Source organism: Cervus elaphus, chromosome 5 (assembly GCF_910594005.1).
Source record: "Cervus elaphus chromosome 5, mCerEla1.1, whole genome shotgun sequence".
Taxonomy (NCBI): domain Eukaryota; kingdom Metazoa; phylum Chordata; class Mammalia; order Artiodactyla; family Cervidae; genus Cervus; species Cervus elaphus.
Window position 1 is genome coordinate 115,390,543 of NC_057819.1, and position 13,726 is coordinate 115,404,268.

The 13,726-nt window shown below is 38.8% G+C and overlaps 1 protein-coding gene across 4 annotated transcripts in view; it reads right to left on the reverse strand.

Moving 5' to 3' along the window:
- BRCA1 (BRCA1 DNA repair associated) overlaps positions 1-13,726 on the reverse strand; it is a 68,834-nt gene that overhangs the window by 40,418 nt on the left and 14,690 nt on the right. For 3 of the 4 annotated variants that reach the window (XM_043904732.1, XM_043904731.1, XM_043904730.1), the window contains exons 5-11: positions 13,101-13,189; positions 10,882-11,021; positions 9,442-9,547; positions 7,125-7,170; positions 6,054-6,130; positions 1,712-5,131; positions 1,217-1,305 (exon numbers count right to left, since the gene is read on the reverse strand). In XM_043904732.1, coding sequence (XP_043760667.1) covers positions 1,217-1,305; positions 1,712-5,131; positions 6,054-6,130; positions 7,125-7,170; positions 9,442-9,547; positions 10,882-11,021; positions 13,101-13,189 — 3,967 coding nt within the window. The remainder of the gene's footprint in view (positions 1-1,216; positions 1,306-1,711; positions 5,132-6,053; positions 6,131-7,124; positions 7,171-9,441; positions 9,548-10,881; positions 11,022-13,100; positions 13,190-13,726) is intronic. The other variant, XM_043904733.1, reaches the window with a different exon arrangement.

Sequence of the window (13,726 nt, forward strand, 5' to 3'; positions counted from 1 at the left end):
GGTTTTCTATGATGCACATATATAACTTTATATGGCTTTCCTGTTTTAACTAATCTGGCATTTCAGGAAGTTCAGGAAAAAAAAAGTCATTCACTTGCTAGTAGCTGAACGTGTATTTAAGATTTGGTGAGAAAAAGAACTCAGGGCAGGATGATTCCAGGTAGTCCAGATATCTCCACCTTAAGAATGTGCATTGGGACTTCCCTGGCAGTCTAGTGGTTAAGAATCTGCCTTCCAGTGCAGGGGATGTACGTTTGATCCCTGGTTGGGAACTAAGATCCCACATGTTGCAGGGCAACTAAGCCTACATGCTGCAACAAAAACCCAATGCAGCCAAAATTAAAAAAAATAAAATAGAGGAAAAAAATAAAGAATGTGTATATCATAGTTCAGAAATAAGTAACACAGTCAGGTACAGAACTCTCTTCAGTATCACACCAGCAACCACTGTGCTTGTACTCTAAAAAAATAAGCTGAGATGAGCCTGAATTTTTGAATATAAGAACTTGAAAAGTTTGGTGCCACTTCTACAATATAAAAATTAGGAGACAAAGCCAGGTTCTGTGAGGACTATGATGTCAATTTTCAGTAGAAAAGGCTTTTTTCTAGGAGACTGTTCTGCCAGGAACACTGAAATGGCTACATTACCAAATGCTGTAGATACGACAAAGCTGTTACACCCTTCACATGTAACCAAAATATTGGATGTTGACCACTAGGTATAGGAAGTAAAATTGTGTATGTTTTTCTAAAAAAATATGACTTATCAGCACTAAAGAACAAATAACTAGCTGATTAACAAAGAAAAAACAGAAGGAAATATTCATCAAACAGTGAAAGGTTAGATAGTCTCTAATAAAAAGAGAACTCTGTAGGTAACAATTTGGTACTGAGAAGAAACACACCCCTCTGTCTGATACAGTAGTGCTTTCACATACATTTTTGCTATAGGGCAAATGAGTTTCAAAGGTTTCACTTTCTCATTAAGTTCAGTATTTAATGTTCTGCCGTGAACAAACTGGTAAGTGTGTGTGTGTGAGACAGAAGGTAGCATGTATCCCATCTGGGTATTTACAATTCAATTTGAGGAGACTAGATCCCACACACATCTGTTATACCATTAATTCTAAGGGGTGATGTAAGCAAACGTAAGAAGGCAGGAGGCATAGCAGTGAATGCAAAGAACACTGCACACACATCCCCTTGTGCTTTTTACCTGAGTGGTTAAGATATCACTCTGAGAAGACAGCCCCACAGAGTCTTCAGAGAGGCTTGTTTCACTCACATGGTTGGATGCTGCTTCACCTTAAATGATAATAAAAATTAGATTCAGATGTAAAAAAAAGATGGCAGGACAAAATTCACAAAATTCACTTTCATGTCACAAAATGATTATACTCTTTGGGGACACCCAGATGGATTTCCTCTAAGAAATCATAATGAAAACCAGATGTAAGTCTGCCAATAATTAGGGCATTAAATCTCATTCAAATAGAAAAAATGTTCTAGCTGGGTAACGGACTTTTTTTTTTTTTTTTTGGTAACGGACTTTTTAAAGGAAAAGCACCCTGGGAGGAACATGTTTAAAGTTTAAGAAATAGTTACTTTCACTGTGCTTGGAAACTGTAAAATGTGCTCCCCCAAAGGCACAGACATTTAGCTCATTTCTACAAAACAGACGGGGGCAAACACAAAAACTTGGTTCCAATACCTAAGTCTGAATCCACACTCTGCTCTTCTTGGCAACTATCTTCTTCCAAGCCGGTTTCCCTTTCTTCATCATCTGAAACCAATTCCTTGTCACTCAGAAATTCCTCGCTTTCAGACTGATACACTTGTTTGGAAGGATGCTCAAACATCAAGAAAGGATCCCGGGTGTTTGTATTAGTGGTCAAGTCTTCCACTGCACTGCACTGTGAGGAAAATAAGCTACTAGAACATCTCGCTTCCTCATTAAGGTGATGTTCCTGGGACGCCTTGGCTGATGTTACCTGGCCACTGCAGTCATTTAAGCCACTCTTCAATGATTCTAGGTTCTCCTCTGTTTCCTTAGACAGACCCTCACTGGCAACAGTGTTACGTCCGGTAGATGGAGACAGTGTATTGGTTACTTTACCAAACAATAATTGTTGGAAGCAGGGAAGCTCTTCATCCTCACTAGACACAATCTCTTCTGACTCCAGTTTTCCAGCCCCTCTTTGGTGATCCTGAGCCAAATGTGTATGGGTGAAAGGGTCAGGGCTCCCTCTGAATTCTCCTTTTTGGATACTTTCACTAAAAACAGCAGATCTTTCCTTAATGTCACTTTCAGCAAAGTGGCTATTTTCTTTTATTTCATCATCATTCAACAAGTTGTCAGGTGTCTCAGAACAAACCTGAGAAGCATGACAGCTTCCCATAGGTTGTTCGAGATTATCTGAAATTAGACATGGGGAGAAATCTGCCTTAACAGCCTGAAGCATGTCCTCATTTTCTCCTTGCCTTTTTATTTCAGGATGGTGACAGTTACTTACAGGAAGACTTTGCTTATAGACTTCAGGTTGCATAAGACCTAATTTGAGTAAAGCTCTTAATTTAGGTTCTCTGTTTCTACCTGGTTCTGCTTGAATGTTTTCACCACTGGAACCTACTTCATTAATACTAGAGCCTACTTCATTAGTACTGGAACCTACTTCATTAACACTGCTTGAGCTGACTTCTTTAAAAGTGCTTTCTTGAATGTTATTTTGACTGACTGTGCTCACTGCACTTTGAATGATGCTCTCACTTCCCCGCATTCTTTCAGGTGACATTACAGGTTCCTCAAACTTCTCTGATGGGCTTTTCTTACATACGGTTTTAACAGATGACTTGATGGGAGAAAGTGATGGTATAAGAAATGTTTTTTCTGAAATCCCATGTTTATTTGCAAAAACAAGTTCAGTTTTGTGGCCTCTCAACTGTGATGACTGACAAAGCCTAGTTACTTCTTTTCCACTACATTTGGCATCGTCACCCAGCGTCCTATCTTTCTGACCAGCCACAGGAAAGTGCACTGTTGTACAAATGGCCTGCACATGCTGGCTTTTAGACTCATTCTTTCCCCGACTGTCTTCTTTTTGCCTGCATTTGAGGGGGTCTCTTGGACTTTGATCCCTTAAGGACCCCGAGTGGGCAAAGACTGTGGTACATTCCTTTTGTGGATTTCCTGGATTTGAAAACAGAGCAAATGTCTGACGCTTTGAAACCTTGAACGTATTCTGCAAATACTGTGTATCAAGTTCACTGTCTTCCATTTCTCCGCTTGTCTCCTGAATGACGCAGTTAACGTCATGTCCCAGTAGATCCTGAAAGCCCTCTGTGTCGTTTTTGGTACCTTTAAAATCCCCATGGATAAGTTCCTTGGGGTTTTCGATTGCTGCACACAGACTCACACAAGGATTTGGTGCAGTCTTTGCCTTCTCTGGGGTGTTAGCTTCCAGTAATGAGATACTATCCTGAGTGCTATAATCAGTATCAGGAACCAAGGAAATATTGGTACTCTCTACAGATCTTTCAATTTGCAAAGCTTTTCCTCCTCTTAATATCAGATCTTTGGGGTCTTTGGTACTATTTGACACTTGAATTGTTCCTAGATTCTCCTCTCTTTGAACGCTAGGATGAACAAACTCTTCAAGTTTATTAGAACTAGAACAGTTAGTAAAATAACCAGGTGTGTTTGCTAAATTTATTTCTGGAAAGGCATCACTACCAAGTCTTTTATTTATTTGTTCATATGCTTTGTTACTCTTCTTGGCTCCAGCTATAGGTTCTTTATCTCCCATGAGTTGAAGCTTTTGGCCCTGCCTGACTGGCATTTGGCTAGAATGTTTTTTCTTCATCTCTTCACTGCTAGAACAGCTATCAATTGGTAGCTCAGTATGATTAGGTGGACTTGGGTTTCTACTGACTACTAGTTCAAGTTCAGGAATTTTCCTGGTAGAGGACTTCCTTTTCAGCCTATTCTTAGGTGCTTTTGAACCGTGGATATTCAATTCTAGTTCCATATTGCTTACACTGACGCTTATAGGTTCAGCCTTAGTTCTGAAAACAGATTCTTTTCCCAATGATTCTGTTGGGTTAGCGTTTTGCTCTTTCTGAACATAATCACGTTTTGTTTTATTCTCATGACCATCACTAGTAATATTCATCCCATGACCTTTCTGCTCTGTTTGATCAGTTCCCTCAATCATCTTTTCAGGAGTCTTTGGAACAATTGTCAAATCGACTTTCTTGATAAAATCCTCAGGCTGAAGGCCTGATGTACCTCTCCTTTTACACTTTAGTTTATTTGTGAGGGGCTGCTCTTGTGTTATCTGAGGTTCTACAGTAAATGCGCCTATAATTAGATCTTCAGCTACGTGGCTGAAGTTAGGGAAACTTGACTTCCTCCGATAGGTTTTCCCAAATATTTTATCTTCAATATTACTCTCTACTGGTTTGGAGTGGACTCTTTCATGTATTAAAGCACCATGAGGATCACTGGCCATTAAGTCGATTTTCTCTGAAGAACCTGAATATCCATCAACTTTATTTGGAATTTCCACTGCACCAGCTACTTCATTATTTGATTCAGACCCACCATCGCATGAGTCATCAGAAGTTAATATTTCATCACTTCTGGAAAACCATTCATTAACTTTCTGTATGCTATTATTCAGGGTTACCCAAGGAACATCTTGGGAATCTCCAGGACTGTTAGGGCATGCAGGTTTCTGCTTATGCAGTTCTTTTCTTCTGTACAGGGGATCAGCATTCAGAACTATCTTTTTCCCAGTGCTGGGAATCTGCCTATCCTTACATGTGCCCTTACTTTCAGCCCATCTGCTCTGTTGGCTCTTTCCTAAGACAGGCTGTTTGCTTTCATTACAGAATTCAGCCTTTTCTACATTCAGTCTGTTTTCAGTGAGCAATAAACTGCTGTTCTCATGCTGTAATGAGCTGGCATGAGTATCTGTGCCACATGGCTCCACGTGAAAGTTTGAAACAGAAATACCCTGATAGTTTTCTGGATGCGTCTCAGTTGCATGCTTATGGGTGGTGATCAGATCTTTAATACTGAACTGATGATGTTCAGTATTTGTTATGTCCTTCTCAGAAAACTCACAAGCAGCTGGAAAAAACAACAACAACAAGGTGCTTAAAAACTGAATTATTATGAAAACAATATGTACTTAATATAACTTAGTAACTTGGTTGGAGGGTAATGAAGAAACTGGCTAATCTCAGACTACCAAGTATACTGAAGATGTAGCTCATACTCTTTTGCTTAATTCCTATTTGTCTAGATTCTCATTATTTCTGCTCAAAATAATTAAAAGTTTAATTTCAGAATTCTCCCTACTCATAAATTACACCTTCTATTTCCCTAACCTCTAACAGTGAATTAAAAGCAGTTTGAGACTCAGAGACACAAAGAACAGACAAGTGGTTGCTAAGAGGGAAGGGAGTTGGAAGAGGGATGGAGGGGGAGTTTGTAGTTAGTAGATACAAACTAGCATATATAGAATAAATAAATAATAAGGTCTTACTGTATAGCACAGGGAACTATATTCAATATCCTGTGATAAACCATAATAGAAAAGAATGTGGAAAAAAAAAAGAATGTGTATTTTATATATATATAACTGAATCACTCTGCTGTGCAGCAGAAATCAACACAATGTTGTAAATCAACTATATTTCAATTAAAAAAAATAGCAGTTTGGGCATCAGACATATAACATTCTATCTTCAGACTCATACTCCCTGTATCTGAGTACTAGTAAGCAAAATATGAAACACAAACACAGCAATTGAAAGTAAAAAGGCAACAACCAATCACATAGGGTACTAGTATAACCACACTGGTCTAGTGCCATTCAAATAGATCAGGCTGTACTGTGACATCTGAGAAAGCACCATATTCTAACTCTGCCAAGACATATTGTAAATTACAAAAATGTTCCGAATGGTTCTTCAAAATACTCCAATTACAGTACTGTATCTACCTATTCTTTCTTTAGTGTCTGTGGAGTTACAAGACTTGCCATTACCCTTTTTTGCAGGATTCAAATTGGTCTCTGCCTTGGCTCCTTGAGGGGTGATCTCTAACAATTCATGTTCTCCCACACTATAGGGAAAAGACACAAGCCTTAGTGAAAAACAGTAGTTTATATGTGCACAGGGTTGTCAAACAATCAAGTATTTTAGCTCCGCTAGGTAGGGTTGTGATAAGCTGATTGATTTGATTCACTTTCTGAAATCAGCACTTTCCTTTGGCAACTTTTAGTCAAAATGAAATGGTCAAAGACAGAACACAAAAATCAGAGCAGGAGTATAGAACATTGCTTTATGGACATACAAATAAGAACCAAAAGTTAAATGACAGTTGAATAATCATTAAAAGATAGTAAAGAAAAAACCAACAAAACCTAAAGTGTGTATTAATGAAAACACAAGCACAGTTACCTAAACAAAGGGAGCACTGGGATGGAACAGACATTCCACTAGAATGCAAAGAACATATTACTTTGCAACATGGCCTTCTGGGCTTTTTTTCAAGCTAAAAACCATTTTCCCCCAATCGGGAGATCAGGAAAATGTCACTTGCAAACAAAATCTCATTGACAGTGACATTATCATAGTTCAGACAAGCCATCACAGATCTTAGGGTCACGCAATAATTCCTGAGGAAAGCAATTTAACAAGTAATCCACTTTGGGGCTGCTTGCAAATTATGTTTAATTGATGTAGACAAAGTCTGAGTTACAGACAGAATTAAGGAACAGTGGAAGGAAAAAATTGAAAACTGAGTAATGTTTTCAGCAGCCACAATCACCACTGAGTCAACACTGTTGTACACAAGGAACTAAGCCAGAGCACAGCCATCTGCTGGAAGAAAGTCTGTGCAGAGTTCTACTGTTACTTTAAACTCTTTCAAATGCTTTACTAAGAAACCAATGAAACAAAAAGGATATTTCTCAGCTATAAAAAAAGGAGGTTAAAGTAGATGATCTTTAAGGTCTATTCCAATGCCACGATTCTAACCTAAAGAAATATCAATCCTTAATATTAACTAAATACGAAAATGCCAGCTTCATAGAAAAAGGCTCTCTTTGACTCACCTGAAGTAACTGGCCTTATTAACTGTGTCTTCAGAAGAATCAGATCCTAAAAAAATTCCCCAAAGACCCCCAAATAAGAAATCAATAAAAGGATTTTTGTTGAAAGCGTTAAACTCAAAAAACTATACTTGTTGCAAAACATATTTTCAAGGAATATTTACTGAGCAACCAGTACAAGGCAGGGCTTCCTATGTGTCGCTAGTGGTAAAGAACACACCCACCAATGATGGAAATGATGCGGGTTTGATCCCTGAGTCAAGAAGATCTCCTGGAAGAGGAAATGGCAACCCACTCCAGTATTCTTGCCTGGAGAATCCCATGGACAGAGGAGCCTGGCGGGTTACGGTCCATGGGGTCACAAACAGTTGGACACAACTAAAGTGACTTAGCACACATACACTACAGGGCAGGAACAATGATACATGTCAGGCAATACAGAACTGTGGTTACAAGTACAGGTTCTAAAGCCAGAATTCCCAGGTGTGAATTGTGGCTCTGTCACTTACTAGCTTTACGACCCTGGCAGAATTTCTTAACCTCTCTGTGCCTTAAATTGCCTCATCTATAAAATAGTGTAAGAGTAGGAACCACCTCAGGTTTGTCATACATCCTACGTGAGTCACACAAGTAAAACACCCCAGTGCCTGGACTACAGTAAGTGTTCCTAAACATTGTCTATTACAATTATTTTTATGAGGCAACATCTGTAGTCTAGGAACTTATGATCTTAAAAGGGGAAAACATACAAGAAATTTCTAAAGAATCTGCTAAGTGCTGTGGCAAACATATGGTGGTGCCTGGGAGCCCAAAGGAGGGCCATTCTTTCCAATTATAAATATATTCTACAGGATAAAGCATAGAGAGACCTGTTTGAACTGAGTTCAGCTGTTCTGAAGTCTTTCTAGTCTAGTCTAATTAATTTTCAATTCAGTTCAGTTCAGTCACTCAGTTGTGTCCAACTCTTTGCCACCCCATGGACTGCAGCACGCCAGGCCTCCCTGTCCATCACCAACTCCTAGAGCTTACTCAAACTCATGTCCATTGAGTCAGTGATGCCATCCAACCATCTCACCCTCTGTCATCCCCTTCTCCTCTTTCTTCAATCTTTCCCAGCATCAGGGTCTTTTCAAATGAGTCAGTTCTTCTTTGCATCTGGTGGCCAAAGTATTGGAGCTTCAGCTTCAGCATCAGTCCATCCAATGAATATTCAGGACTGATTTCCTTTAGGATTGACTGGTTGGATCTCCCTGCAGTCCAAGGAATTCTCAAGTCTTTTCCAACACCACAGTTCAAAGCATCAATTCTTCAGCACTCAGCTTTCTTTATGGTCTGACTCTCACATCCATACATGACTACTGGAAAAACCAGAGCTTTGACTACACGGACCTTTGTTGACTAAGTAATGTCTCTGTTTTTTAATATGCTATCTAGGTTGGTCATAGCTTTTCTTCCAGGAGCAAGCGTCTTTTAATTTCATGGCTGCAGTCACCATCTGCAGTGATTTTGGAGCCCAAGAAAATAAAGTCTCTCACTGTTTCCACTGTCTCCCCATCTATTTGCCATGAACTGATGGGACCAGATACCATGATCTCAACTTTTTGAATGTTGAGTTTTAAGCCAACTTTTTCACTCTCCTCTTTCACTATCAAGAGGCTCTTTAGTTTTTCTCTGCCTTCTGCTATAAGGGTGCATATTGATATTTCTCCTGGCAATCTTGATTCTAGCTTGTGAGTCATCCAGTTCAGCATTTTGCATGATGTATTCTGCATTTAAGTTAAATAAGCAGGGTAACAATATACAGCCTTGATGTACTCCTTTCCCGATTTGGAACCAGTCTGTAGTTCCATGTCCAGTTCTGTTGCTTCTTGACCTGCATACAAATTTCTCAGGAGGTAGATAAGGTGGTTTGGTATTCCCATCTCTAAGAATTTTCCAGTTTGTTGTGATCCACACAGTCAAAGGTTTTGGTGTAGTTGGTAATGTCTAGATAAGTCTTTCTAGTCTAGTATAATTAATCTTAGACCCCTCCAAATGCTATAGCCCACCCAGCATGTTCTTTCTTAGCCCTACTCTCCATCTTTCCAAAGTGTGTTTACACATACTTAAAACCACATATCCTTCCTTTTGTTCTCTTTATAAAGTAAGGTGCTTTAAAGCAAGACCTGCATCTTACATCATAAGGCTAGTAAAATTATTTTATCCTTACTTTCCAGGGCTCCCTGCCATTGCATAAATTGTGACCAAGGTTTTTAATAGAACTCTTAGACAAGGAATCCAGCAACTATTATTCTAAACTTACAAAATCTGAGACTCTTACCCAATTCAATGTAGACGGACTTATTCTGAGATTGTATCTGCTGCTTTGTCCTCAGAGATCTCACAATTCCAAGGTTAGAGAGTTCGACAGTAAGACCAGTTTCCTGCTAAGCAGTAAATGATCAACAAATCATTAGCCAGTTCTGTGCATTTTTTTTCCATAAGAGAAACTCAAAGCTCTGGACAAAACAAACAGACAGTTGTCAATGAGCTAACCTCGAAAAAACACTTGGCAAACTACACAAACAAGATGTACGAGTCTTGTGTGGTTTGAATACTTTCTCCCTCTCTCAGTTGTTCTAAATTTTTCTATACTTAAATGTGTATCACCTGTGTAATTTTTTTTAAGGATAAGGAAAGCATATTTTTTCTTTTCATTCTCTTTCTTTTTTTTTATGGGGAAAACATATTTTAAACTAATACTTTATATTATAGTGTAGAAAGGGGATGAGATTGATTTATTATACACTTCTAATCACATCTGATAACAGAGGTGATAACTAAGATAAAGTAAATTTTTAAAAAGGATAAATGATGGAGAAGGAAATGGCAACCCACTCCAGTATTCTTGCCTGGAAAATCCCATGGACGGAGGAGCTTGGTAGGCTACAGTCCATGGGGTCGCAAAGAGTCAGACACGACTGAGCGACTTCACTTTCACTTTAGCTGCAGGAGTAAATACTATTTTTTAATGACAACAACAAAAAGTGATATTATTGAATTAAAAAAAAAGTTTAGTGCATGGTATATACAGAATATATTTGCTTTTCTCATATTAAATCTTGTGATTAAAACAGATGATTTATTACATGTAAAAAAAAAAAAAGGATAAATGAAAATAATAAAATCCAGCAAGCTTAAGAATATTCAGTACAGGAAAAAATATTTGGATACCCAACATTACTCTGATGAAGCTTTCCTTCTTTTTGAGCCCTTCAACATCTACTGAGAAATGAATGCTGGTACTATGAGAACTATTATTTTTAAGATCCTCATTATTCATTCACATATGAGTAACAATAGAGCAAATCTCTGTATTTTCTTTGATAATTACACTTAAGTTGAAGCACTTTTCAAGTGTTAAAAACTGATTTTTTTTTCCCCCAGATAACTTTTCAGAGGAAATAAAATAGATACTTCTTCATGTCTGGAGAATTGCCATAAGACAGTTATTTTTTAAACTAGCAAATAATAATAATAAAACAAAAACTAGCAAGCTGAAAACCATCAGTGTCCTTGTGGCTATCTTAGACAAGCATCAGAATGGATAAAGCACTAAAACCAGGGACCTTCTCTCAACTCCTCTAACTCTTGTTCAGACACTTAATTGACCATCTTCCCTTGTTTACTGACTTTATATAAATCCAAAAGCACCCAGCACATTCACTAATTCACATACTCCATAAAGAGTTATTATCAGAACACACAAAAGTGGCCTTACCAAGGTAGGATTTTCAGGTTCACTCTGCCAAAGTCTTTTGGCCCGGTTCCGGTAGCCCATACTTTGGATGATAGAAACTTCCTCCTTCAGATGCTCAGGAGACTTATTTTCCTTTCTCGAAAAGTTATAGCTGTTTGCAACTGTGAGTTACAAAGAGAAACACTATTTTTGCAGTTAGGAAAAAAATGTATTGGGTTCCCTGGTGGCTCAGTGGTAAAGAATCTGCCTGCCGATGCAGGAGATCCCTGATCCAGGAAGATCCCATATGTCACGGAGCATCTAAGCCCATGTGCCACAACTATTGAGCCTGTGCTCCACAACAAAAGAAGCCACCGCAGTGAGCAACTGGAGAGCAGCCCTTGCTTACTGCAACTAAAGAAAAGCCGGCACAGCAACAAAAACCCAGCACAGCCAAAAATAAATAAATAAAAATTTTAAAAATATATATTAAAAAAGAAGATTACAGGTAGTTAAAATTAACCTAGGCCAAAAAGTCTGGTCTTATCACCTATTCATATAAAATAACTGCACAAACTTTCATTTTAATAGATGGCCCCTTGAGCATTGGTGGCAAGAATACACAGAACTGTACAAAAAAGATCTTCACGACCCAGATAATCATGATGGCATGATCACTCACATTCACCTAGAGCCAGGCATCCTGGAATGTGAAGTCAAGTGGGCCTTAGAAAGCATCACTATGAACAAAGCTAGTGGAGGTGATGGAATTCCAGTTGAGCTATTTCAAATCCTGAAAGATGATGCTGTGAAAGCGCTGCACTCAATATATCAGCAAATTTGGAAAACTCAGCAGTGGCAACAGGACTGGAAAAGGTCAGTTTTCATTCCAATCACTAAGAAAGGCAATGCCAAAGAATGCTCAAACTACCGCACAATTGCACTCATCTCACATGCTAGTAAAGTAATGCTCAAAATTCTCCAAGCCAGGCTTCAGCAATACGTGAACCGTGAACTTCCAGATGTTCAAGCTGGTTTTAGAAAAGGCAGAGGAACCAGAGATCAAATTGCCAACATCTGATGGATCATCAAAAAAGCAAGAGAGTTCCAGAAAAACATCTATTTCTGCTTTATTGACTATGCCAAAGCCTTTGACTGTGTGGATCACAATAAACTGGAAAATTCTGAAGGAGATGGGAATACCAGACCACCTGACCTGCCTCTTGAGAAACCTGTATGCAGGTCAGGAAGTAAGTTACAACTGGACATGGAACAGACTGGTTCCAAATAGGAAAACGAGTACATCAAGGCTGTATATTGTCACTCTGCTTATTTAACTTATATGCAGAGTACATCATGAGAAATGCTGGGCTGAAGGAAGCACAAGCTGGAATCAAGATTGCTGGGAGAAATATCAATAAGCTCAGATAAGCAGATGACACCACCCTTATGGCAGAAATTGAAGAACTAAAAAGCCTCTTGATGAAAGTGAAAGAGGAGAGTGAAAAAGCTGGCTTAAAATTCAACATTCAGAAAGCTGAGATCATGGCATCTGGTCCCATCACTTCATGGCAAATAGATGGGGAAACAGTGGAAACAGTGGTTGACTTTATTTTTTGGGCTCCAAAATCACTGCAGATGGTGACTGCAGCCATGAAATTAAAAGACGCTTACTCCTTGGAAGGAGTTATGACCAACCTAGGCAGCATATTAAAAAGCAGAGACATTACTTTGCCAACAAAGGTCCTAGTCAAGGCTATGGTTTTTCCAGTAGTCGTGTGTGGATGTGAGAGTCGGACCATAAAGAAAGCTGAGCACCGAAGAATTGATGCTTTGAACTGTGGTGTTGAAGAAGACTCTTGAGAGTCCCTTGGACTGCAAGGAGATCCAACCAGTCCATTCTAAAGGAGATCAGTCTTGGGTGTTCATTGGAAGGACTGATGTTGAAGCTGAAACTCCAATACTTTGGCCACCTGATGCGAAGAGCTGACTCATTGGAAAAGACTCTGATGCTGGGAAAGATTGAGGGCAGGAGGAGAAGGGGACGACAAAGGATGAGATGGTTGGATGGCATCACCGACTCAATGGACATGGGTTTGGGTAGACTCCAGGAACTGGTGATGGACAGGGAGGCCTGGCATGCTGCAGTCCATGGTTGGACTGCAGTCGCAGCCTTTGCTGAGTTGCAAAGAGTCGGACACGACTGAGGGACTGAACTGAACTGAACTGAGCATTGGTACCTGGGGTTATGCAATACTTACACTGCAATCCTGTGTCAAGCTCAAAAGCATGAATGATCTTCAACAGCTCTTCAACAAGTTGACTAAATCTTGTACTTTCTTGTAGGCTTCTGAAAGTAAATTGATTGAAAGACACACTTAGCAAGAGATTATCAACTTAAGGACACTAAAATAAGAAAAGACATTAAAGAAATAAAAAAAGATGCAGCAACAGTAAAAAAAAAAACAACTATATGCTAAGAACAGAGCTATTAAGTGACATTACACTATAATCAAAATAGCATTGACAGCAGAATAAACCATAGAGCAGTATTTTTTTATATACATGTATTTTTTGCCATTCAAGCTTATCAAAAGCCTATAACTATCTAAAATAATAGTACTTTGAATCCACAGTAGATATAAATCCACTGCATACAGAATTTAGTATTCTTAACATCTGAATCCCATCCACCCAAACCCCCACTTCTAGCTCTCAGGGATTTCTGCCAAATGATGATTACACTATTTTGAAATCACAAATAGTTATCAATGTCCAAAGAGAGATTTGGGTTTAGGAAAGTTGTAGGACAATATAATTTATTTATTCATTTAAATCTGAGTGACTACCATGTGCCAAACATTGGATAAACAGTGTTGACCAAGAT